At 40.6% G+C, this 27,720-nt stretch overlaps 1 protein-coding gene across 5 annotated transcripts in view; it reads left to right on the top strand.

Annotated features, from left to right (window-relative positions):
• Window positions 1–27,720, top strand: part of thbs2a (thrombospondin 2a) — a 50,145-nt gene that overhangs the window by 14,792 nt on the left and 7,633 nt on the right. For 3 of the 5 annotated variants that reach the window (XM_017461699.3, XM_017461700.3, XM_017461701.3), the window contains 11 exons: window positions 1,286–1,459; window positions 1,787–1,914; window positions 2,160–2,312; window positions 10,450–10,668; window positions 10,756–10,863; window positions 11,181–11,340; window positions 12,082–12,200; window positions 13,334–13,568; window positions 15,881–16,108; window positions 16,189–16,460; window positions 23,834–23,931. In XM_017461699.3, coding sequence (XP_017317188.2) covers window positions 1,286–1,459; window positions 1,787–1,914; window positions 2,160–2,312; window positions 10,450–10,668; window positions 10,756–10,863; window positions 11,181–11,340; window positions 12,082–12,200; window positions 13,334–13,568; window positions 15,881–16,108; window positions 16,189–16,460; window positions 23,834–23,931 — 1,894 coding nt within the window. Of the gene's footprint in view, window positions 1–1,285; window positions 1,460–1,786; window positions 1,915–2,159; window positions 2,313–10,449; window positions 10,669–10,755; window positions 10,864–11,180; window positions 11,341–12,081; window positions 12,201–13,333; window positions 13,569–15,880; window positions 16,109–16,188; window positions 16,461–23,833; window positions 23,936–27,720 lie in introns of those variants that run through there. The other 2 variants (XM_053677562.1, XR_006981395.2) reach the window with 2 other exon arrangements.

The raw sequence follows: 27,720 nt of genomic DNA on the forward strand, positions 1-27,720 counted from the left end.
AGGTCAAACTGTCATTGAGAATCACCCCAAGGTTCCTGGCTGTCCTGGTTGGCTTGAGTGTGGTTGAGCCAAGCTGTACAGTGAGGTTGTTGCTGATTGAGGGACAGATTGGGATGACAAGTAGCTCAGATTTTGCCAGGTTGAGCTTAAGGTGGTGTTCCCTCATCCAGACCGAGATGTCCGATAGGCAAGCAGAGATGCTTGCAGAGACGGATGGATCGTCACGCTGGAAGGACAAATAGAACCGGGTGTCATCAGTATAGCAATGATATGAGAAGCCATGAGACTCAATCACCTGCCCCAGGTATGTAGTGTAGATAGAAAAGAGCAGTGGACCCAGAACTGACCCCTGTGGAACACCAGTTGTGAGTTGCTGAGTTTCAGAAATACCTCCCCTCCATGATACTTTGAAGGATCTGGCTGAGAGATAGGATTCCACCCAGCGCAGAACTGTTCCGGTGATGCCCAGGCTGGAGAGAGTTGACAGGAGGATCTGATGGTTCACAGTGTCGAAAGCAGTAGAGAGGTCGAGTAGGATGAGTACAGATGATCTTGAGGTTGATCTTGCTAGTCGTAAGACTTCAGTGACAGAAAGCAGAGCATTCTCCGTGGAGTGATTGATCTTGAAGCCAGACTGCTTGGTGTTCAGGAGGTTGTTCTGTTTGAGAAAATTGGAGAGTTGATTAAAAACGGCTCTTTCAAGAGTTTTGGAAAGAAAAGGGAGGAGGGAAACAGGTCTGTAGTTGTCAACCACAGCAGGGTTAAGTGATGGTTTTTTAAGCAGTGGGGTAACCCGGGCCTGCTTAAATGAGGTAGGTTATGTGTCAGTAGAGAGGGATGTGTTAAAGATGTGTGTGAGTGCAGGTAATAGTGTAATCTATTGTGCTACATTACACAATACTTTACAGTCTATGTTCTGTGTATTTAATGTCCTGTGTATTTATTGTTTTGGTCTGTGTATTTATTGTTTTGCACTTGTCTGACACTGTTGTGTATTGCACTTTATGTTGTCTTGCATACTGTTCTGTGTTGCACCATGGTCCTGAAGAAACGTCAATTCGTTCCAATGTATACACGCTATATAGAGGAATGACAATAAAAACCCTTTCGACTTGACTTGACTTGAAAATACACATAAGGGCGTAATGGTCAGGTGTCCACATAATTTGGCAATTGCTACTACTGGACATTGAAAAGAACTGGAACACTGGAAACCATTCACAGATATATATACACACAAACTATTGCATTATTAAAGAACTTTTTTGACCTCACATTCTTGCAGTTGATGGAAGATGGGGCCCATGGTCCCCATGGGCTATATGCTCAGTGACATGTGGTGGAGGAGTGCGGAGTCGAATACGTGTGTGTAATAGCCCTCTGCCACAGTATGGAGGAAGATGGTGCTCAGGAGAAGCCGAACAGACGGGGACATGCAACAAGCAGGATTGCCCTGCTGGTATGTTAATGGTGGTGACTTCTGTTTACTATCTAGTTTATCCTGACACTGCTCCTGTTGTTCTCTGTTGTCATTTTGTATAATCCAATTACCTGTACTGTGCATTGAATTTATTGTATGTTTCACATGTTCCTGTCATATACTGTTCACACTACTTACACATTAGGTAGTAACCTGAAAAAAAAGGTGTTGTGTGTTAAACCATATTCCTGGATGCATTGATTTCTGATTTGGTTTTTTTAAAATTATTATGTCTATTCTTCTAATGCACTCTTTAAAAAAGGTTTTAGGTCATTCTTTCTTTCTTTTTGTTTCTCCCTTTATCAGATGGCTGTCTGTCCAATCCCTGCTTTGGAGGGGTGGAATGCACCAGCACACCTGATGGCTCATGGGAATGTGGTACCTGCCCCGCCGGTTTCTGGGGCAATGGAACATTTTGCGAGGATGTGAATGAGGTAAGGTGAGAGACAAAGGAAGCTGGAAAGAATGTGTTAATGCAATCTGCATGGTGTGAAAGACCCTGTATTTTTCCAGTATGCACCGATCAGTACACTTTGATAAACAGTCTGTTCTTTGCACACTTTTGTCACACTTTTGTTTTATTTTGTCCAAAATGTTCCTGATTTCACTGCCATCTCCATGTGTGTGTGTGTGTGTGTGTGTGTGTGTGTGTGCGTGCATGCATGTGTTTCATATGTAGTGTGATCTGGTGCCTGATTTGTGCTTTAAAGTCACTGGGAAACAGCGCTGCATGAACACTGACCCAGGATTCCACTGCCTTCCTTGTCCTGCCCGTTACAAAGGAAACCAGCCCTTTGGCATGGGAGTGGAATTTGCCAGGAACAATAAGCAGGTTAGGAACGCCTTGGCACCATTGTATAGCGGTAGTAACTGGACTTTCACTGCAGGTGACTGTACTGTTAGAATCTTGAATTTCCACTCATGAGTGGGTAAGCTGTAAAAGGCCCTCAGGTAAGAGAAGAAACCAATCAAACATGCGTCTTTTTTGCACTACTGTGTCATATTTTCACTTCCCCCTAATAACCATCCCTTGCTAAATAGTCCATTATTTTTTTAAATATGGTTATAAATAAAATTTAATTTTTTAAATACATTCGTAAAATAGCACTCCAAAGGAAATTATTAAAGGGATTAATATGCTGTCACAAATTATATAAAATATACATTTTACTACATGGTATACACTTGCACATAAAGAAAATAACTTGAAGGATTAAAAATGTTTCTTAGTGTGTATGTACACATGTAAGTAAAAATATTTTATTCCCTAAATGTATTATTCCCTAATCAGTTTTCATTACACATAAAAGTACACTACAATAAGCACTTTGCATATCAATATAGAAAACATTTAAAAATGTACAAAATATAGTAATGGTGTGATAAACAAAGTGCAAGGGGCAGGTTGGAACTGTAATTAAATACAAATGCTATTTGAATAGTTTTATTAAAACAATTAAGGTATAATAGTTTTTCAGTATTAACAGCTTTTTTTCTCAGGTTTTTTTTTTTTTTTTTTTTTTTTTTTTACCTGTACACCTGTAACCAAACTGTTTCTTTAATCATAAAGACCATCATACTTCATACTGAACATCCTTCCAAGTTAACACACTCAGTATTGCTTGACTCCATCACATACAATTGTGAAAAAGTAATGATTGCTCATTAGGGATATAAATATACTTCAGACTTCTTTAAAGATGGTTTATGACAATGTCTGTACAAATAAAATTGAATTAACTGAAGACAGAAGTAATTAAAAAATTAACAATCACATACTTGTGGTTTAAGCCTCAGTAGCGGTCCCGTGAATAAATAGAAGCCAACAAGGGCCCTACCTCGCCATTTTTATAGACAAAAGACAAGAATTTACTTTGAATAATCCAGAGATTACAATTTACAGCTGAATGTTATTTTATATGGTTCATCTTTTACAGTGGTTGTCAAGTAGGGGTAGTGGTGTCACTTGTGACAACCTGTAACACCTGTTATAACATTAGCAATTGCTCCAATCAGCAAAAAGACAGTGGTGACACTGCACGTGTTCAGTAGCTTACTCTGTTCTTCTACAAAAGAACAGCAACTTAATCACAGCTCTGAAGTATTTATTGTCAAAAGACTTATTTTGAGCTATGAAAGTAATTTTCTGATTTTGACAATCAGTTAATATGATTGATAGTTGACAATGGTAGAATGGTTAGATAGCATATCAGATTTCATGATGGTTGACAGTGTGTGGTCAGCTGAAACAGTGTTATTTAGTGATATTTAACAAAATAAAAGATTCCACTTACTTGAAAATGGTTTCTTTCCTGGAAAACCCTTGGCACAAGGATAGTGTAATGTAGAGGACTCAGGGGCAAGATTAGGATCCATAAATGCACAATCTAAGGCTACATCCATATTAATTCAGATAAATTTGAAAATTCATCTGTTCTCTACGTTTTGGCCTTCTATCCATGTTGCGAATTTTTGTCCAATGAAAACAGAGCTTTTCAAAAACTCTCTTCCAAGTGGATGAATTTGAAAATGCCATTCTCCGTTTGAGAAAACTGAGATTTTTTTTTTTTAAATAAATAAAAAAGTATTTTTAATCATTTGATGCAGTCATGTGACCCATTCAAACTCAAAACAAACAAGATAGTGGACGATGTTGTACTACACTTGTTGTGCCTGCTATCCAGTTTGATAGCATTGTTAAAGATTAATGTCACTTTATACAACCTTCAGATTGCATTTTTAAACGCCTGATGGAAATGACGCAGGCCAAAGCTTCTTACGTTTTTATGAGCAGTATAGGGATTTAAGTGTTTTTGCACATTTCAGTGTGGATGAGCAGTTTTTGGAAAATGAAAACGCCAGTGTAGATGGAGAGTGTTTTAAAATGAAAGCATACACAGATATATCTCAGAGTAAACTGTACCAACAGGGAGATCCAAAAAAAATAGTCAGAAGCCAGGCACAGATCAAAACACCATAAACACAGACAAAATCCAGAAGGATAATCCAAATGGGATATCAGAGAAACAAAGCAAGGTCATACACATAGATCAAGGTAAAATTCAGTGGCTCAGAACATACATGACTGAGAACAAACAGCAAGGCTTTGAGATCTGTGTTCGAGTCTACAGCATGTGCTTTCTATCCTCCTTATTTTGCAATGGAGAAGGAAATAATTGCTTGTATTTCCTCTTTGAGACATCTGTTTCAAGTCATAAGTGCTTGCTTATAAATGTAGTAAAGTAACAAAAGTATGGTGCTGTGAAAACATATTTACCCCATCCTGATTTCTTCTGTTTTTGTGTAGCTCATACTAAATTGTTTCAGAAATTCAAACAAAATCTAACTTAAAACAAAGGCAACCTGTGTAAACACAAAATACAGTTTTTAAATGATAATGTTGTTTATTGAAGCAAAAAAAGTTATCCAGTACCAACTGTGCCTGTGTGAAGGTCTCTTGGTGAGGTCATATCCTCAAATGGGTTTTTATACCATGCAACCTTGGGGTAACAATGGACAATCAACTGTCCTTTTCCTCTCACACTGCTAACCTCACATGCTCATGTCAATTTTTCCTTTGCAATCAGAAGGAGTCATCCATTTCTATCCATACAGGCCACTCAGGTGCTTGTTCAGTCTCTTGTCATTTCAAGACTAGGCTACTGCAGCTTTGCCATTCGACCTCTGCAACTGATCCAGAATGCAGATGCGAGACTGGTTTTCAACCTTCCTAAGTTCTCCCACACCACCCCATTGCTGCGTTCCCTCCACTGGCTTCCGATAGCTACCTGCATCAGATTTAAAACACTGATGCTTGCCTACAAAGCCAAAAATAGACCCATTTACCTCAAAACACTTATCACACCTCTCACTGCACCATGCTCCCTCCGATCCTCTAGCACTGCCTGACTGATCCCACTGTCTCTCATGGTAAAAGGAAGGCATGCATCAAGACTGTTCTGGCACCTATGTGGTGGAATGAACCTCCCCTAGATGTCCAAATGGCTGTCACTGGTGATCATCAAATGACGTCTAAAGACCTACCTCCTCCTAAAGTACTTAAATGATCACTTTTACTTTAAAAAAATGTGTCTGTGTGCTTTTGTTTATGTTATATGTATATATATATATATATATATATATATATATATATATATATATATATACATTACATTTACATTTATTCACTTAGCAGACGCTTTTATCCAAAGCGACTTACAAATGAGAAAGATACAAGCAAAGCGATATATCAAGCAGAGAACAATACAAGAAGTGCTACCATACAAGATCTATTAATTGAATTCCAGAAGAAGCAAAGTGCAGAGTAGAGGTGTAAGTGCTTTTTTTTTTTTTTTTAAATTATGAGTTGGTTAGGTGTTCATAGAAGAGGTGGGTCTTTAGCTGTTTTTTGAAGATGGTGAGAGATTCTGCGGTCCGGATTGAGATTGGAAGTGCATTCCACCACTGAGGAACAGTTACTGTGAAGGTTCTGGAAAGGGACCTTGAGCCACGCTTGGAGTTGGAACTGCTAAACGTCGGTCGCTAATCGATCGCAGATTGCGAGAGGGAACGTAGGCCTTCGGGAGAGAGTTGAGGTAGGAGGGTGCTGTTCCTGACAAGGTCTTGTAGGTGAGCATCAAGGCCTTGAACTTGATGCGGGCAGCTACAGGAAGCCAGTGGAGGGAGATGAAGAGGGGTGTGACATGGGTTCTCTTGGACTGGTTGAAGACGAGGCGCGCTGCAGCATTCTGAATCATCTCAAGGGGATTGACGGAGCTGGCTGGGAGGCCTGAAAGCAGTGAGTTGCAGTAGTCCAGTTTAGAGATAACAAGGGCCTGGACTAGAATCTGTGTAGCCTGTTTGGTGATGTAGGGTCAGATTTTCTTGATGTTGTAAAGGATGAACCTACAGGACCTTGCAGTTGCTGAGATATGGTCTGCAAAGGTCAAGCCGTCATCAAGAATCACCCCAAGGTTCCTGGCCATCCTGGTTGGCATGAGTGTGAGTGAGCCGAGCTGTACAGTGAGGTTGTGGTTGATTGAGGGACAGGCTGGGATGATGAGAAGCTCAGATTTTGCCAAGTTAAGTTTAAGATGGTTTTCCTTCATCCAGACCGAGATGTCTGAAAGGCAAGCAGAGATGCGTGCAGAGACAAATGGATCGTCAGGCTGGAAGGACAAATGGAGCTGGGTGTCATCAGCATAGCAATGATATGAGAAGCCATGAGACTCAATCACCTGCCCTAGAGATGTAGTGTAGATAGAAGTAGTGTAGTAGTGTTGTGTATATAAGCAGTCAAGCATGATGGTGGAAGTGTAATGGTGTGGGGATGCTTTGCCACTTCAGGGCCTGGGCAACTTGCAATAATTGAGGGAAATATGAATTCTGCTCTCTACCAGAAAATCCTAAAGGAGAATGAAGTCTTCTTAAAGTCTTCTTAAAGTCTTCAGAACTAAAGCAGTTCTGCAAAGAAGTGTGGGCCAAAATTCCACCACAGCGCTGAGAAAGACTGATCTCCAGTTATCGGAAGCATTTGGTTGTAGTTATTGCTGCTAAAGGTGGCACAACCAGATTTTAAGTTTATGGGGGAAATTAGTTTTTCACATGGGTGATGGGTGTTGGATAACTTTTTTTGCATCAATAAAATAAATAAATAAATGAATAAAAACTGTATTATGTATTTACTCAGGTTGCCTTTGGTTTATGTTGTATTTCATTTGAAAATCTAATACTATTTAGCATGAGATATACACAAAAAATGGAAAAAATCAGGAAAAAATACTTCACAGCACTGCATGGTCTGCAATGTATCTTGGCAAGAACTGGCCACTGTGGGTGCTATTTTCGAGGAGTGCTTGGACCCCACGGATTGCCTCTTGCAGCTATATTTATTAGTTTATTTATTTATTTTAATTTTTTACTTTTGTTTGTTAAAGAGACCTGTGTGGGGGCTACCCCAAACATCTTCCAGCATGATAATGGCCCTGTGCATAAAGCAAGGCCTGTGAAGACATGGTTTGCCAAGGTTGGAGTGGAAGAACTCAACCCCACTAAACCCCACTAAATACCTTTGGGATAATTTGGAATGTTGACTGCACCCCTTCTTGTCTTTAATTTATTTATTTATTTATTTACGTATGATTCATTTTCATGAGATTCATATTCAAGTGATACATTTTCATGTGATTCATTTACGTATGATTCATTTACATGTGATTCATTTACTAATTTGCTTCTCTGGACTGCACCCCTTCTTGACTGGCATCAGTGCCTAACCTCACTAATCCTCTTGTGGCTGAATGGGCAAGTCCCCACAGCCACTCTCCAAAATCTAGTGGAAAGCCTTCTCAGAAGAATGGAGGTTATTATAACAGCAAAGGGGCTCTAAATCTGAAATGAGATGTTCAAAAAGCACATACGAGTATGATGGTCAGGTGTCCATAAACTTCTTGGCCATATAGTGTATGTGAGACCAAGGCTGCTGTGGGATGGGTAGAGGTTCCAGGAGTCCTTGGGGGTATGTGACAGTAATCCGAGTGTGCAAGGCTTGGCAAATCTTGAGACATTCTTGAAAACCTTGGGAAATCATGACCACCAGAATTTGTTTTAAATGAACTTGATGTTTCTATGAATGCTTGGGTGTCCAAAACGAGTGAGGTATCGCCTCGCTCTGAGGAGGCTGGGTCCTCTTGTTGTGCATGTTGGATGTCCTGCATGATGTATCAGGTAATGAGACTGACTATAAATGATGATGGAAGCTTTAATATTCTTACATCATGGTCTGTAAGTAAGAATAAAATTAAAGAAAGTAAAAAAGAGGGTCCACCTGTCTTGTTGAGAATTCAGTGTTTTGGAAGATATTCAGACAGATTTCCAGATTTTGAAGGCTTTGATTACCAGGAGTTCTTCTTTGATTGCTAGGAGTTTCATAATTTCTTTCTGCAGGACTCAAATGGATGATTTTTGTGCAGATTGTCTTGTCTTGGGAGGATGGCTCCAATTCCACTTTTGGAGTCACCTACTTTGACAATAAATAGGAGCAAAGGATCTGGGTGATGGAGAATTGGGGCTGGTAAATAATTCCTTCAGATTCTTGAATGCTTTCATGGCTTCTTTGGTCCATCTCAAAGTTCTCGCTAAACCCTTTAGGAATAAAGTCAACAGAGTGATCACCGAGCTGAAACCCCAGTAAAAGTTGGCACACCCCAGGAATTTTTGACATTCCTTCGGGTGATGGGTTGAGACTGAGATGTTAGAATATTGACCTTCAATTTGTCCATCTCCACTCCATTCTTGGAGAGGATATAACCACAGGACTATACTGAGGTATGATGAAACTCATTCCTGCCTTATGAAGACCTGATTCTCCCTGAATTTCATGACATACATGACTTCTTTTCTGTGGATTAAAAAAAAAATTGAATAATGTAAATGTACGCTATCACAAACAGGGTTAGGAATTAACGTACATCTGGAAGACACCTCGTTAATGAACACCTGGAAGACTGAAGGAACCTTTGTGAGTCCATATGGCATGGCCATATGGTGGACATCTATTCATCACCTTCTCTAATGTCATGCAATTACAAGAGCACTGAGGTGGTAATTCGGTGGACTCTGCCAGAATCTAATAGAGTTTGAGGAACTCCACCATATTTGCAGCTTCAGGACATTCAATCTGGGTTGCATGGCAAAGGAGAGATAGACAGAAATTAAAACAATGTGGATGATGTTAGCTCACCATGATGCTAGCTCACCATGTTTCCAGGAGATGATTTGGGTTGTGCATTGTGAGCCAAGGTGAGCATAGGATCACCAGGTTCTAGGAAGACTTGGTGATCATAAATGAGATGGTTCAGTAGAGGAATGGTACTTTAGGTATTATTTCCTGGACTCAGTGGCAAACCATCCAGTGTATGCATAACTGTTGAACCTTTGAGTGGGACTAGAAGAATTTCATTTGTGAATCAACATTTTTTTCATTTAAGAAGTTGCCTGCCAATTCAAAAATCGATGAGTGGGGGGAAGAAATTAGATTGTAAACACCAGGACAAAAAAAAAAACAAACAAGCAACATGATTTTTAAATTTTCTAGCATGGGGGTTATCAAGTGGTCACCTTGCCATGTTGTTTGTTTTCAGGTCTCATAATGCAATTGGCTCCAAAAATATACATTTCTTCCACAGTATAGACATAGTCCATATTGTCTGCAGCTTTCTTTCTCCTCAAGTCACAGACTAACATGTCCAACTTCCGTGTGTTCAGACTGTGGTGCGTTTTCTTCTGATATTAACACAAACTTCTTGTGCGTTTATTAACAGAAAATGTTCATGTTATGTGTTTAAAAAATCTGAGCTTTGGACTGTTTTACTAATAAGGTTTATTTAAAGTTTTTTAATAAATATTTCAACTGACCTGGCTATTTTTCACTTTTAATCCAACTAGAGATTAAAGGCTAGAGTCAGAGGCAAGACACTATGAAAAAAACACTCAGCAAATAACGATCAATAACGATTTACCTTGGCGTTGAGCTGTATGATGAGTAGGCACTGCACTCTTGTAAGGTAGCCGTGAGCCGCCACCAGCTCGGCTCGCCTGCTGCACCAACAGGAGAGGCGTAGTATTCATGTCATGTGATGAATGGGCAGACAGATGCAAATGCAGGTAGGGGAGTTTATTGAGTGCAAGACAATATCAAAAACACGAGGCAACACAGGGTCAATAACGAAAATGTGAACAGAGAGAAAAGCAGGCTTGGTATTGTCACAAACACAATGAATGAAGCGTATACTTCACAAAAAGTGAGTGAAATGAAAGTCCTTTTATACTGTGGCTCTGACTATGATGTGAATTGGATGCAGGTGATTAAAATGAAGGTGAGAGTGTAAGAGTGTAGACCGCGGTGCAGGCTGGAAGTGGAGTTCATGATGTGAGTAGACCTAACACCTGACATCTTTTTAATCCCACAGATTTGTGAACCTGACAACCCTTGCAAGGACAAGACACATAATTGTCATAGATTCGCCGAATGCATCTACCTTAGCCACTTCAGTGATCCTATGTATAAATGTCACTGTAAGATTGGCTACGCAGGAGATGGCTTTATCTGTGGAGAAGATTCTGATCTGGATGGTTGGCCCAACCAGAACTTGGTGTGTAGAGCTAATGCCACCTACCATTGCAAGAAGGTAATACATGATACATGACAATATACTGATTTTGAGGAGATATGATTCACTGATGGTTTTGATTACTTGTTGCCTTTTATCCTCTAGGATAATTGTCCCAGCCTTCCAAATTCTGGCCAGGAGGACTTTGACAAGGATGGACAAGGCGATGCATGTGACAAGGACGATGATAACGATGGAATTATGGATGAGAGGGTGAGAGATCTTGTCAGCTAGTCTTTTAAAGATATAAATGTGTTTTAATTCAATTGTAATGTTAGCGCACTGCTATTACATAATTCCAAGATGTGCATGCATGGAATGGGTAAAGCCTAGGAATATATTTTACTTTATAACCTTCAGAACTGTTTGCCATTTTTATTACTTACAAATTACTTACCTACTTCAAGTATTGAAGACTGTCAGCAAGTCACCCAGTTTCTAGTCATCATACTTTAATATGATTTTTGCTTCAGCTCAGTAAATCTGTCTTTCCTCTTTGTTTGTGAACTGAAATTTTTTGCTCCCAACAGGACAACTGCCCTCTGCTGTTTAATCCCAGGCAGTTTGATTATGATAAGGATGATGTGGGTGATCGGTGTGATAACTGCCCATATGAACACAATCCAGCTCAAATAGATACAGATAACAATGGAGAAGGAGATGCCTGTGCTGTTGACATTGATGGGGATGGTATGGCCTAACCCTGTAATTTACAATAAAGTCCAATATAATTGGGAAACCAACATTTGTAAATTTTTTTCGATTTTAAATATTCATTTTACAACACTGGGTCTTTAGTTCTGTGACATGCACATTGACAGCCAATTTATTAGCATTGCAACCAAGGAGAGCAAAGTTCTAGGGTATTTTTAAAAAAAAATTAAAATCAAAGAGTGTAACCACTGCTATGATGCTTGTGTAAAAGTCAAAAGGAGAATGGCAAAGGATGGCATGAAACTCATGGGCAAATTGCAAATACAAGTACAAATTAATCACATTAATTTATAAAATCTTACCAGCCTACATGTCTGGCCCCTTAAACAGTGTGTTGCAATGTTACTATGCATGGTAATGCACAGAAACAATTCGTATTACTGATTGATGATGTAAAAAGGACATAGTTTTATGCAATGTAACTAAAGAATTTTCTTTAATCACAGGTCTGTCATTAGAGGGTCTTCAGCGTATAATCTGACATGGGGAACAGATTATCGCCCAGTTTGTTATTGAATTATTACTATAATCACATACATTGTTACAAGTAATAAATCTTAAAAGTCAGCTGTAATTACACAATCTAAAACTGGCTTTAGAAGCATTGCCAAGATTACAGACAGCTTTGGTTATGATATCCCTAAAGCTTGAACTTCATCTATGAGTATGACAAAGGAAATCTTTATTGCATGTGGACTCTTACTCTTTGTATTCCAGGCATCCTAAATGAAAATGACAACTGCGTGTATGGATACAACAGTGATCAGAAGGACACCGACATGGATGGAGTGGGAGACCAGTGTGACAATTGTCCTCTGCTTCATAACCCTGATCAGGTACTAATGGTACATAGTTATAGGAGATGGATGGATGGATGGATGGAATGTAATATAATATATTATATGAGGGTGAGATATATTAGGCAGCAAGTGAGCAGTCAGTTCTTGAGGTTGATGTGTTGGAAGCATTAAAAATGGACAAGCGGAAAGATCTGAGCAACACTGACAAGGGCAGAATTGTGATGGCTCAACTTCTGGGGGAGTGTTCCCGGTTTGCAAGGGTTTGTACCTACCAAAAGTGGTCCGAGGAAGCACTGTCAACCAGTGAACCGGTGACATCCAAGGTTCATTGATGTGTGTAGGGTGCAAAGGCTAGCCTGTCTGATCCGATCCCACAGAAGAGCTACTGTAGCACAAACTGCTGAAATAGTTCATGCTGACCATGACAGAAAGGTTTCAGAACACACAGTGCATTGCAGCTTGCTGCATTTTGGGCTGAGTAGTCGCAGAGTGGTCAGAGTGCCCATGTTGACCCCTGTCCACCCATGAAAGCGCCTACACTGGCCATGTGAGCATCAGAACTAGACAATGGAGCAATGGAAGAAGGTGGCTTGGTCTGACAAATCACATTTTCTTTTACGTCATGTGGAAGGCCAGGTGTGTATGCGTCACTTATGTAAACTTTGTTGCAGATGTTTTTTTAGGTATTAATGGCATTATCAGCAGAATAATGTGCCCTGCAATGAGCCTTGGGTGCCCATGACCCTGTCGCCAGTTCCTTGGACCACTTTTGGTAGGTACTAACCACTGCAAACTGGGAAATCCCCACAAGACCAGCCATTTTGGAGATGCTCTAACAGTCATCTAGCCATCACAATTTGAGCCTTGTCAAGGTCGCTCAGATACTTACGCTTGGCCATTTTTCCTGCTTCTAACATATCAACTTTGAGAAATTACTTAACTTGCTGCTTAATATATCCTACCCTTTGACAGATGCCATTGTAATGAGATAATCAATGTTGTTCAGTTCACCTGCCAGTGGTTTTAATGTTATGGTTGATCATTAGATTGTAATATGTAAAATATTCTTATGTAATAGTTATTTTGAAAATTGTTATATTTTTTGTATGTACATTCTCACGGAAGTGAGATATGACCACTTTAGCTGATGTATTTTTAATGCCCAACAGGCTGATACAGATAATGACCTTGTAGGAGATCAGTGTGACAACAACCAGGATATTGATGAGGACGGCCATCAGAACAACCTAGACAATTGCCCTTATGTTCCTAATGCCAACCAGGCAGATCATGACAAGGATGGAAAAGGAGATGCTTGTGACTTTGATGATGATAATGATGGAATTCCTGATGACAAAGACAACTGCAGGCTGGTAGCCAACAAAGAACAGATGGACTCAGATGGTGGGTCAAAGTGTCATCTAGACTTTAAGCAATCCTTCTATTATTCACAGCATTAGCAGTTCTATAAAGGCTTAACTTTAAAAAATTGTCCAAAACAATCATAGCATAACTCTATGGACTATAAATGATTAGCTCTATGAGCTTTAAGTTAGACATTCAGTGTAAGTCTATGGCTATAACACAAGATTCACTTTCACACTCCACACATGTCTGTGAGTGTGCATTTGATGTTCTTCACTTCTATCTGTTTACCTGACCTCATAGTAGACTTCTCCCTATTTGAGTACCCCTGTCGTACAGTCAGAGATGTCATTTTTTGGGCTTGACACAAATTCTCCTGTGTTAGTTGACTTAAGGTATGAAGTTTTGCACTCAGGTCCAGAAGGTACAGAATTTTGTTTTTGCTTTTAGAAAGTACCTCCTCCCAGTGTTCCTTGATGTTATCTAACATGCCACAAGGCTTGTGCCAATACAATAATTCAAATGGGGAAAGTAGAACCTCTAATACTTAAACAACAGAGCCATTTATTCCAATTCTGAGCATTATTGTGAACAAACTTACAAATCATATTTTTAAGCATTCGATTAAACCATTTGACATGCCCATTCGTCTTCAGATAGTAAACACTGGTGCAAATTTTTTAAATCCCTTATAATTCAGTCAATTTGTGAATAGAGCTTGACGTAAAGGACGGGCCCTGGTCAGAAAGGGTCTCTTTTGGGATCCAGACTCGGTAACATGTGCCTCTGCAATGCTGCATGCTGAGATGTTGCAAAGAGCCATGGCTTCTGGGTATTGCGTTGCCTAGTCCACTAAAACACCAAGGGATGTGCTCCTGCAGTCAATTCTAATGGCCCGATGAGGTCCATTCAAATTCATTTGAAAGAGATATCAGAGGTGAAGTGGAAGGGGGGAGGAAAAGCAGGGAGGAAACTGGGTTTGGGGCCGGTTTTGTGGTCCCTGCATCTCTGTTCTGGGAAGCTGGAACTGAGGGAGAAGTAGAAGAGGGGGGGAGACAGCTGGACCATAACTGCCACCATGTGATCCTCCCCCAACTGAATGGCTTCATCCAGCGATGTGGGATGGTGGCACTGGCCCCATACCGCTGTTCATGTTGGGAGTCGAGTGACAAATTGCTCCGGTACCACCAGCTTGATGATCTGTTCCATGTCCTGCTCCTCTGCCATGAGCCACCAGTGACAGGAGTCTTTCAGCTGGTGCATGAACAGGTGGCCAACTTCAGGGAGCAACAGCGATCGGAATTGTCAGTGGTGTTCCTCAAGTGTCCAGCCGAAGCACTACAGGACTGCCCCCTTGATGCTTGAATACTCCAGCTGTGTCTGAGGCAGCAGCTGTTGGGTGGCAATCTGGGCTTCTCCCAATAGCAAGTGGAGGAGTTGCAGAGTCCATACCTCCTCTGGCCATTCCCACACAGCTGCCACATCCTTGAATGGCTCCAAGAATGCATCCGGATCATCCAAGAGTGTCACATGTAGCACTGTTGCAGGGGACACAGCTGGAGACATGGTGGGCTACAGAAACTTCTGGAGTGCCCACTGGCTCTCGGCTTACTCCTGCATGAGGGCTTTGAAGTGCAGCTGCTGCTTGTGGTGCAGGTTGAGAAGCATTTGGTGTTGGGTTTGGTGGAGGCTGGCGAGGGACATGACAATCTCACCAAGTAGGGAAGTGCCAATGCCAGAGCCTGGGTTTTGGCACCACTGTAGAACCCCGGTGTGGATGTGTGGGGACCAAGACTTGGGTAGAGTTCAGGGCTCACAATTATTGTCAGCAGACTTTCCAAAAATCATCAAAATGGGACCAATACAAAACAGGCCGTCACTACGGGCCGCTCACAGCTTTCACTCAAGGTTCATATTCACGCTGTGTGTCTGTGAGCATGTCTTGCAAGCTCTGCCAGCTATGCCACTCTCTCGCTCTGAAAACATAAACAGACACAAATATATAGCCTGATGGTAAAAAGACACATGTCAGAATCATAACTCACCTCCTCTCAGTCCACAGCTGATGCTCAACCATATCCCTGCTGCCACAAAATGTCTGATGAGGAAAATAGTTTCTATAGAGGCACTTTGTTTTCAGAATTTCGTGTCATTTTAACCTATAATACCTTATCTAACTTGATGTCAAGCTCTGGACCTATTACGATTTTGGCTAATGGCATATTTTTTGTTAGTGTAGTTGATCCAGGAATTTCATTTTAGTGTATTAATTTTTTTTGTTTAAGTATTTAGCAACTATATCATTTATAATATAATGACAGTGCAGTTTGACATAATGTAACTTTTTATAGGTGATGGTCGAGGTGATGTCTGCCAGGATGATTTTGATAATGACAGCATCCCTGACATTTTGGACATGTGCCCAGAGAACAATGCTATAAGTATAACCGACTTCAGAAAGTTCCAGATGGTGCATTTGGATCCCAAAGGGACCACTCAAATTGATCCAAACTGGGTAGTCAAGCATCAGGGTAAGGAACTGGTCCAGACTGCCAATTCAGACCCTGGAATTGCAGTAGGTAAGTTCAAAAGTACTCAAATAGCACCTCATAGCCTCAATGTGGGCTGGTATCTTCAAATGGTGGGATTTCTTCTCTAGGCTATGATGAGTTCAATGCTGTGGACTTCAGTGGCACCTTCTATGTGAACACAGACAGAGATGATGACTATGCTGGCTTTGTGTTTGGTTACCAGTCAAGTGGGCGCTTCTATGTGGTTATGTGGAAGCAGATCACCCAAACGTACTGGGAAGAGAAGCCATCAAAGGCCTTTGGAATCTCAGGTGTCTCCCTCAAAGTGGTTAACTCCACCACAGGCACTGGGGAAAACTTACGCAATGCCCTCTGGCACACTGGTGACACCCCTGGCCAGGTGAGCCATATGTACTCATTTTCTCAAGACAGAAATTACACTGAAAATTCAAATTATCAGATTTTTTTTTCTTGGTATATTTGTTAATCTAAAAGCCCTTTTAGTGTTTATGGAATGTCATAATACATGTGTCAAATACAAGGCCAAATGCTGCCTGCAGCCTTGTTTCATTTGACCTGCATGAATTTGAAAAAAATAATACTGAAACAGACTGTAGTACACTACTGCTCAATTTTATTTATTTATTTTTTTACACTATCTAGTATTCACACCAGATTTAGAGCCTAGGTTATTGGCATTAATTGATAGAATAAGTAAAGAAAAATAATAAATTATAGACTGTGATTATGACCCTTGAAGGTCTCATAAAATGCTGATTTGGCCCAGGCAGAATTTGAGTTTGACACCTCTGCCATAATTTGTATTGGTATAGCAAAAAATTTGCTGTTTTTAGTAATTTCAAAGAAAACACCTGAACCAACACTATATAGCCAAAAACATTTGTGGACACCTGACCATAGGCACCCATATGTGGACCATCCCCTAACTGTTGCCACAAATTTGGAAGCAAACAATGTATAGGATGCCTCTGCATGGTGTAGCACTACAATTTCCCTTCACTGGAACTATGGGGTATAGCCCAAACATGTTCCTGCATGATAGTGCCCCTGTACACAGTTTGTGCTTTCCAGTTTCTTAGTAACATGACAAGATGCCTTTTTTTTCATCTCTTTAAATTCAAGAGAGAGAAAAAAGATGAGGGAATGACTGTGTATAGCTACTATAACAATCAAGAACAGGAACTAACCTCCATGCTGTTGTCAGTGCTGTGCTCTTATATAAAATTAATTCATGCCTTCTGATTCGATAATTTAAGCATGCTGTGGTATATATATTATTGTAATCAACACATTCTCTGTTAAAAGAAAAATGATTTGACTATCATTTGGTTGTGATGTCATAGAACACACCACATGTCTGGTGCTTAAAATTCCAGCACCCCCAATGTAAAATGCCTTCCCATGTCCCTGGCCCTGTCTTCTGACTTTGGGAAATGCAGTCATCATTTTGCCCTCTCTGATGCCATGGAGGAAGTTGTCGCTTTGTCAGCAGCTGACTTTACAGAGGATGTCATCACGCCAACACCTGCTGACTTTGTGGATAATGCCATTGCCCCACTTCCTGCTGACTTTGTGGATAATGCCATTGCCCCACTTCCTGCTGACTTTGTGGATAATGCCATTTCCCCGCTTCCTGCTGACTTTGTGGATAATGCCATTGCCCCACTTCCTGATGACTTTTTGGATAATGCCATTTCCCCGCTTCCTGCTGACTTTGTGGATAATGCCATTGCCCCACTTCCTGCTGACTTTGTGGATAATGCCATTGCCCCACTTCCTGCTGACTTTGTGGATAATGCCATTGCCCCACTTCCTGCTAACTTTGTGGATAATGCCATTGCCCCACTTCCTGCTGACATTGCGGATGCTGTCATTGTCCTGCCTCCCGCCAAGCACCCTGACCCCAGTCTAGGCCAGCCAGTATGCTGGTTCCCCAAGCACACTGACTTCAGTCCTGTGGAATTTCTTGAAGAGGGCTGTGCACAGAAGATCCCCCTGCAATTTGATAGATCTGAAGCAAGGAAGAGTGGAATAAAATTGCCAAATCAAGATTTCTGCTAAATTGGTAGACCCTTACTCAAGAAGACTGAGTGTTACATTACAAGTAAAAGGTGTTTTGACAAAGTATTAGTTAAGGGGTGTGCACACTTGTGCAACCAGGTTATTGTAGGGTTTTTTTCCGCTCATAAGTGTTTTGTTTTTTGATTTTTTAAACTTGATTTTTGTTGGTTAACGATAGTAAACGTAGAAAAAGATCTGGCATGATTTATCTTTTTAAATCACAAAAACCTACAATTTTAACAGAGGTATGTAGATTTGTTAAATTCACTGTAGTAATGTCTGAGGTCTAAATACTGATATGCACAATTTCAGTATTAACTCCTCTAAATACAGCCCCTGGTATTATAGACCAGCAACATTATAGAGGACAGCTAGCATATGAAGACAGTACGTTATACTTAAAGTAATCAAGTGTGAAAATGACTCATGGAAATTTTATTAGTTTATATATACAGTGCATCCTGAAAGTATTCACAGTGCTTTTCCCACATTTTGTTATGTTACAGCCTCATTCCAAAATGGATTAAATTCATTATTTTCCTCAAAATTCTACAAACAATACCCCATAATGACAACATGAAAGAAGTTTGTTTGAAATCTTTGCAAATTTATTAAAAATAAAAAACAAAAAAGGACATGTACATAAGTATTCACAGCCTTTGCTCAATACTTTGTTGAAGCACCTTTGGCACCAAATACAGCCTCAAGTCTTTTTGAGATTGATGCTACAAGCTTGGCACACCTATTTTTGGGCAGTTTTTCCCATTCTTCTTTGCAGGACCTCTCAAGCTCCATCAGGTTGGATGGGGAGCGTCGGTGCACAGCCATTTTCAGATCTCTCCAGAGATGTTCAATCAGGTTCCAGTCTGGGCTCTGGCTGGGCCACTCAAGGACATTCACAGAGTTGTCCTGTAGCCACTCCTTTGATATCTTGGTTGTGTGCTTAGGTCGTTGTCCTGTTGGAAGATGAACCTCTGCCCCAGTCTGAGGTCCAGAGCGCCCTGGAGCAGGTTTTCATCAAGGATGTCTCTGTACATTGCTGCATTCATCTTTTCCTCAATCCTGACTAGTCTCCCATTCCTGCCACTGAAAAACATCCCCACAGCATGATGCTGCCACCACCATGCTTCACTGTAGGGATGGTATTGGCCAGGTGATGAGTGGTGCTTGGTTTCCTCCAGACATAACGCTTGCCATTCAGGCCAAAGAGTTCAATCTTTGTTTCATCATGGTCTGAGAGTCCTTCATGTGCCTTTTACTGTGGAGTGGCTTCCATTTGGCCACTCTACCATACAGGCCTGATTGGTGGAGTACTGCAGAGACGGTTGTTCTTCTGGAAGGTTCTCCTCTCTCCACAGAGACACGCTGGAGCTCTGTCAGAGTGACCATCGGGTTTTTAGTCACCTCCCTGACTAAGGCCCTTCTCCCCCGGTCGCACAGTTTGGCCCGGCGGCCGACTCTAGGAAGAGTCCTGATGTTTCCAAACTTCTTCCATTTACGAATGATGGAAGCCACCGTGCTCACTGGGACCTTCAATGCTGCAGAAATGTTTCTGTACCCTTCGCCAGATCTGTGCCTTGATACAATCCTGTCTCAGAGGTCTTCAGACAGTTCCTTGGATTTCATGGCTTGGTTTGTTCTCTGACATGCATTGTTAACTGTGGGACCTTATATAGACAGGTGTGTGCCTTTCCAAATCATGTCCAATCAACTGAATTCAGCACAGGTGGACTCCAATCAAATTGTAGAAACATCTCAAGGATGATCAGTGGAAACAGGATGCACCTGAGCTCAATTTTGAGTGTCATGGCAAAGGCTGTGAATACTTATGTACAAGTGCTTTTTTTGTTTTTTATTTTTAATAAATTTGCAAAGATTTCAAACAAACTTCTTTCACGTTGTCATTATGGGGTATTGTTTGTAGAATTTTGAGGAAAATAATTAACTTAATCCATTTTGGAGTAAGGCTGTAACATAACAAAATGTGAAAAAAGTGAAGCGCTGTGAAAACTTTCCGGATGCACTGTATATATATATATATATATATATATATATATATATATATATATATATATATATATATATATATATATATATATATATTGTCCTATAGTCCCTTCCAAAACTATTAAGGTGGCAAAGCCAATTGTTTTTGCTGTAGACTGAAGACATTTGGATTTGAGATCAGTGGTGGCTGGTGCTAAAAATTTTGGGTGCAAACAAACTGAAAATAACACCGTTAGTAATGTGCGACTGAATGTAATTGTTAAATAGCAATTTAACAGGTGATATAACAATGTATCATCACTGCTTAGCTCCATCCATCCATCTTCTATACCACTTATCCTTCTGGGTCGCATGAACCTGGAGCCTATCCCAGGAGGCATGGGGCACAAGGTTGGGTACACTCTGGACAGGGTGCCAATCCATCACAGGGCACAAACACATACACATTCACACACCCATTCATACACTATGGACAATTTGGACATGCCAATCAGCCTACCATGCATGTTTTTGGACTGGGGGAGGAAACCAGAGTACCCAGAGGAAACCCCACAGCACGGGGTGAACATGCAAACTCCACACACACAGGGAAGCGGCGCGAATCGAACCCCAGCCCTGGCAGCATGCAATGAAAATTCAACTGTTAAAGCATGCAATAAGGTACCACAAATCAGTGTATTTGAGTTTAATGTGGGTGTATTATCAGTAATAAAGTAATCAAGGTAATCACTCAAATAAACACTGTAATGTTGCCTAAACAATAGCCAGTAGCACTACTTGAAAATAAATTTTGCCCTTGACTTCTAATGCCAATCCTCTAGCCTACAGCTAGCTTTTCAGCAATGCTAAGCTTCCCAAAAAAATTAGCCTCATAGCATTGTCAAGATGGCTGCGGCTACTTTTACATTGTTTGTATTTTTCAGAAAGATGTTTTAAGTCTCGTACCCCCGTAGTTGTCCACGACGTTCTGTGCCAGGACTTTGAAACAGCAAACAAGGAAAACAATAAAATGCATGACTTATATCGCATCCAGCTAGCCAACTCCATCTCCCATAACACGTGCAGGAGAAACCCTGGGTGTAAGCTCATCCGTGATCACTTGTCACTTGTTGGATCAATCTGGTCCAAGCGCCTTTATCCTCTTTTTCTTCATATGAAAGCCTTGTGAAAGGGTTTTTTTTTTTTGTAAAGATAAAACCGAATTTTCTTTCATCTGGAAGAAATGTTGCACCTACTTCTAATAATGGGTTTGAACATCTACTCTTGGTTTTAGCCTTCAGTTTCACCAGTGAAGACTGCATTTGTTGTTTAAAAGGATAAGCCAACATGAAGATCAGAGAGCTGTCTATGGGAGAAAAGCAAACCATTTGAAGCTGAGAAAAGATGGAAAATCAGAGACATTGCACAAACATTGGGCATGGCCAAAACAATAATTTGGAATGAGCTGAAAAAGAAAGAAAACACTGATTTACAGACACTGAATGAGTAGGTCAAGGACACAAGCAACAGCTGATGACAGACACATTGTGAAAGCTGTAAAGAAAAATCCAAAAACAACAGTCAGTGATATCACCAAGAACCTCCACAGGGCAGGGGTGAAGGTATCACAATCCACCGATCGAAAAGACTTCGAGAGCAGAAATATAGAGGTCATACCACAAGATGCAACCACTCATCAACAGTAAGAATCGGAAAGGCAGATTGGAATTTGCCAAGAAATACAGAGAGCACTACAGTAACATCACCAAGAACAGGTGTCTTTTCAAAATTTATAAAATGACAAGACAAAAACTTCCTACGGAGGCTGCTAAGAGACTTATGGCAACATTAAAGGAGCTGCAGGAATATCTGACAAGTACTGATTATGCTCTGCATGTGACAACAATCTCTCCCATGTCTGGGATATGGGGTAGGGTGGCTAGACGGAAGCCCTCTCTCACAAAAAACTTCCAAGCGCAACTAAATCATTCCAAACCCTGTGGCAAAATGTGTTAATTTCTGATTAGACCAAATGAATGGCTTAATCAAAAGAAGTCAGTGTTTTTGAATGACCTAGCCATTTCAAGATGTGATTGCAGTGTAGACTTTCACCTTAATTCAAGGAGTTTAACAAAAATATTGCATTAACCGTGTCGGAATTATGGAGTCCCTCCATTTTCACAGGCTCAAAAGTAACTGGACAAACTAACAATCATAAATATTAGGATTATTTTTAATAATTGGATGCAAATCCTTTGCACTGAAATCTGGAACACATGGACTTCATCAAATGTTGAGTTTCCTCCCTTGAGATGCTTTGCCAGGCTTTCACTGCAGCTGCCTTCAGTTGCTGCTTGTTTGTGGGTCTTTCTGTCTTCAGTTTTGTCTTCAGTAAGTGAAAAGCATGCCCAATGCGGTTGAGGTCATTGGATATTTAAGAACATTTTTTTTTTTTTGCCTTAAGAAGCCAGTGGGTTGCTTTCACAGTATGTTTTGGGTCATTGCCCATCTGTACTGTGAAGTGCCGTCCTCTCAGTTTTGCAGCATTTGATTGAATCTGAGCAGAAAGTATAGTTCTATACACTTTAGAGTTCATCCTGCTAATTCTATCAGCAGTCACCTCACCAATAAACACCAGCGACCCAGTTCCATTGGCAGCCATAGATGACCATGCCATAACACTGACTCAATGTGTTTGACAGATGATGTGGTATGCTTTGGAACAAGAGCCCTTCCAGTCCTTCTCCACAGTCTTCCTTCCCATCATTCTTGTACAAGTTAATCTTGTGTCAGAACTGGTCAGGCTCTTTTTTTTTTTTTTTTTTTTTTTAGTAAAGTCTAATCTGCTCTTAAGTGTTACCAGTGGTTTGCATCTTGAGGTAAACCAACTGTATTTACATTCATGAAGGTATCTCTTGATTGTAGACTTTGACAATGGTACACCTACCTACTCCAGAGTGCTCTTGACTTGGATAGATGTGAAACTTTTTTCTTCAATATGGAAAGAATTCAGCATTCATCGACTTTAATTGTCTCCATGATCTGCCAGGCCTTTTGGTGTTGCTGAGCTCGCCAGTGCATTCCTTCTTTTTAAGAATGTACCAAATTGATGATCTCTCATAGGTCTGTTTTGTTTTTTTCAGCTTAATGATGGCCTCTGTCACGATCAACATCTCTTTGGACTGCATATTGAGAGTTCACAGGAACAGCTCCCAAATGCAATTTCAAGGCTTGGAATCAACTCCATACCTTTTATCTACTTAATTTGTAGATAAAAAATAACATGGAAACCAGCCCCACCTGGCCATGAAACTGCTTATCAGTAGATTGTCCAATTACTTTTGAGTCTGTGAAAATGGAGGGACTCTGAAAAAATGGCTGTAATTCTTAAACAGTTAATGAAATATTTTTTGTTAACTCCTTGAATTAAAGCTTAAAGTATACACTTCAATGAAATCTTGATTGCTTTATTTCAAATCCATTGTGCAAACATTGAGTCACTGTCCACCAACTACTTATGGACTACTTATGACTGTGTGTGTGTGTGTGTGTGTGTGTGTGTGTGTGTGTGTGTGTGTGTGTGTGTGTGTGTGTGTGTGTTTAACTTTATTCATGACTTATTATTCATGTGCTTAATAGACTGAATATCATTAGATCATTAGAAGTAAAAATGTTGTTTAATAAATGATAATCAAATTCTTCCAGGTTCGCACACTGTGGCATGACCCTAAGAACATTGGCTGGAAGGACTATACTGCATATAGGTGGCATCTCATTCATAGACCTAAGACTGGATTCATTAGGTGAGAAAAACAACACCAAATAATATTTCATTAATATCATATATATGGTGCTCTCCACTAATATTGGCACCCTTGGTATATATAAGCAAAGAAGATTGTGAAAAAATACTCTGCTCTCATGGATATCAAACAATTTCAAACAAAACACAGGTTTATCAAAAAATATATATCTTTGTTAAATATAGGTGTGCAACAATTATTGGCACCCTTTTAGGCAATACTTTGTGCAACCTTACTTTGCGAAGATAACAGCTCTGAGTCTTCTCCTATAATGCCTGATGAGGTTGGAGAATACATGGCAAGGGATCTTAGACCATTCCTCCATACAGAATCTCTCCAGATCCTTCACATTTCGAGGTCCACGCTGGTGGAGTCTCCTCTTCAGTTCACCCCACCGGTTTTCTATGTGGTTCAAGTCAGGGGACTGGGATGTTCATGGCAGGACCTTGATTTTGTGGTCAGTAAACCATTTTTGTGTTGATTTTGATGTTTTGCGTCATTGTCCTGCTGGAAGATCCAACCACGGCCCATTTTAAGCTTTCTGGCAGAGGCAGTCATGTTTTCATTTAATATCTGTTGATATTTGATAGAGTCCATGATGCCATGTGTCCTAACAAAATGTCCAGATCCTCTGGCAGAAAAAGAGCCCCAAAATATTAAAGAGTCACCACCATATTTAACCGTGGGCATGAGGTACTTTTCCATATGGCTACCTCTCTGTGTGCGCCAAAACCACCTCTGGTGTTTATTGCCAAATAGCACTATTTTTGTTTCATCTGACCATAAAACCCGATCCCATTTGAAGTTCCAGTAGTGTCTGCAAACTGAAGATCCTTGAGTTGGTTTTGGATGAGAGTAGAGGTTTTTTTCTTGAAACCCTTCCAAACAACTTGTGTTGATGTAGGTGACTTCATATTGTAGTTTTGGAGACTTTCTGACCCCAAGACGCAACTAACTTCTGCAATTCTCCAGCTGTGATCTGTGGAGATATTTTGTCCATTCGAACCATCCTCTTCACAGTGCGTCAAGACAGTATAGACAAACGTCCTTTTCCAGTTTGATTCATAACATTACCAGTTGACTGGAACTTCTTAATTATTGTCCTGATGGTGGAAATTGCCATTTTCACTGCTTGTGCTTTTTTCTTATAGCCACTTCCCATTTTGTAAAGCTGAATAACATTTTGCCACACATCACAGCTATATTCCTTGGCCTTACCCATTGTTATGAATGACTAAGGGAATTTGGCCTATGTGTTATCTCATATTTATACCCCTGTGAAACAGGAAGTCATGGTTGAACAATTTCATGTTCCTAGTCACACAGGTGTACTAAAGATGTTTAAATATCAATGGGTATATAATTCAAATATACTTTTATCATATGAATTCATAGGGGTGCCAAGAATTGGTGTACACCTACATTTGTTTAAGATATTTGTTTATAAACCTGTGTTGTGTTTGCAATTGTTTGATATCCATGAGAACAGAGTATTTTTGTTGAATTTTTAAAAACTTGAAAACATTAAAGGTTAAACAATAAAGACAATTTTTTCCACAGCATTCTTTGCACATATTTACCCTAAGGGTGTCAGTATTAGTTGATGGCACTGTATATGTATACAATGTGTGTGCGTGTGTGTGCGTGTGTGTGCGTGTGTGTGCGTGCTTTAAGTTGTTCTATCTTGTATTCTCTACTGGTAAGGTAGGATTCTGACTTTGTGTACTATCTATTTGACTCAGTTGAATCTAGATTCTTGCCACTAGAATTGCTAAATTGTATAGTATTGTTGATTATGTAGTGTTGCTTGGAATTGTTTTGGTCTATGCTAATTAGTTATCTCAGTTGGTTAATCAAGAGTAATTTCAGTCTCCCTTAAGGTGTGAATTGTGAGCAGGGTTTACTAAGATATATCAAAAAGGTTATCTAGTGTCTGTAGTGGTTAGAAGCATAAATTTAGATAAAGCATCAAGTTTAGTAGCATTTATTTATTTTTGTTCAAGTTTTACCAGTTCCCTCTCAGCGCTATCTTCACTAACTTCATTCCTGACTAGGCTGCAGACAACCTATCTCTGTTGTCACCTCTCTCAGACCTAGAAGCCTTCATCAACAAACCAGAGGCTGAACTACCAGTAATCTCATCTACCCTCCTCTGTTGTCTCAGTCTCAAACAGCAGTGGTAGGTTAGCTCTGGAATTGCCAGTCTGTTGTAAAGAAATCTGATTTCAACTCAGCTTTAGATAACTGAGACCTGGATAGCTCCACAAAACTCAACTACACTGGCTGCTTTATCCTCTGCTTATGCTTTCTTTCACACACCACGATAAACTGGCAGGGGTGGTCGTACAGGTCTGCTGTTGTCGCGGAGATGGTGCTTCATACCTCTTTCCCAGTCTTATTGCAACATCTCATCCTTTGAATTCCATGCAGTTAAATTTAGCTCCCAGATCAACTTTCTCATCATCGTTATCTACCGCCCTTCTGGTCCCCTTAGGAGATTTTCTTGAAGAAATGGACATGCTCCTCAGCCTTTTCCTTACCGACAGCACCCCTCTCACAGTCCTTGGAGACTTCAACCTCCCCACTGACAAGCTCGAGTCCTTGTGCCTTCTCCCTCTTCTGCATACCTTCTTGACATTCAACAGCTGCCCACCCACACACAAGGGAGGAAATGTCCTGGACCTGTTCTTTAGCCACCCCTCTCAGGCTACAGACATAAATGCTAGCCCACTCCACACCTCCGATAATCACTTGGTATCCTTCACCATCACCCTCCCTATCCTGGCTAAAACCAGCTATCAATGCTTCTCTAGTACTCATAAAAACCTCCATTCTATCTCTCCTTCCTCCATAGCTTCGTGCACCTTATCATCCCTTCCAGACCCTGACTCCATTGCAGTTAGCCACAGACACTTTCCTCTCCTCACTTTCTCATCCATGGACCTCCTCTGAGCTCTATGTTCTAAACCCTGGAAGATTTCTTTCCCTGTTCCTTGGCTGTCGGATGTGTTATGCCGCAGTCAGAGAGAACAAAGAGCAGCAGAGAGAAAGTGGAAGAAATCACAACTGTCGTAGATCACAGATCTTGAGTCTTACCGCACACTCCTGTCCAAAATCTCATCTGAAGTTACTTCTGATAAGACTGCCTTCTACACCTGGAAACTTTCACACAAGACCCTTGCAAGCTTCACAAGATCTTTTCTTCACTACTCAACCCACCAGCTCCTCCTGCTCCATCCGACCTGACTGCTGAAGACTTTGCCGCCTTTTATGATGGGAAGACCTTCACTTCTACCACAACTAATACATTACCCACTGAGGTTTCCCCTTCTCCTTCACTGGCACATTTTTCTAATCTAATAGCAGAAGAGATCCTGCAGGTCATCTTGTCCTGCAATCCTACCACCTGCCCATTAGATCCAATCCCTTCCACAATGCTCCAGACCATCTTACAAGATCTCCTCCCCTTCATCACGACTATCATCAATGGCTCCATATCATCTGGTCATGTATCAACTGCATTCAAGGGAGCAAGGGTCATCCCCATCCAGAAGAAACCCACTCTGGATCTTTCTGACATCGGCAACTACCAACCGGTATCACTTCTCTCTTTTCTTTCTAAAATCCTCAAATGCATTGTGTACAATCAACTGTCTTTCTACCTCTCACAGAACAACCTCCAAGATCCTAACCAGTCCAGATTCAAAGCGGCACATTCCACAGAGACTGCCCTTTTGGCTGTCACTGAGAAGCTACATGCTGCTAGATTAGCCAAGCTGTCATCAGTCC

This window comes from Ictalurus punctatus, chromosome 29 (genome assembly GCF_001660625.3).
Source record: "Ictalurus punctatus breed USDA103 chromosome 29, Coco_2.0, whole genome shotgun sequence".
NCBI classification, from domain to species: Eukaryota; Metazoa; Chordata; class Actinopteri; order Siluriformes; family Ictaluridae; genus Ictalurus; species Ictalurus punctatus.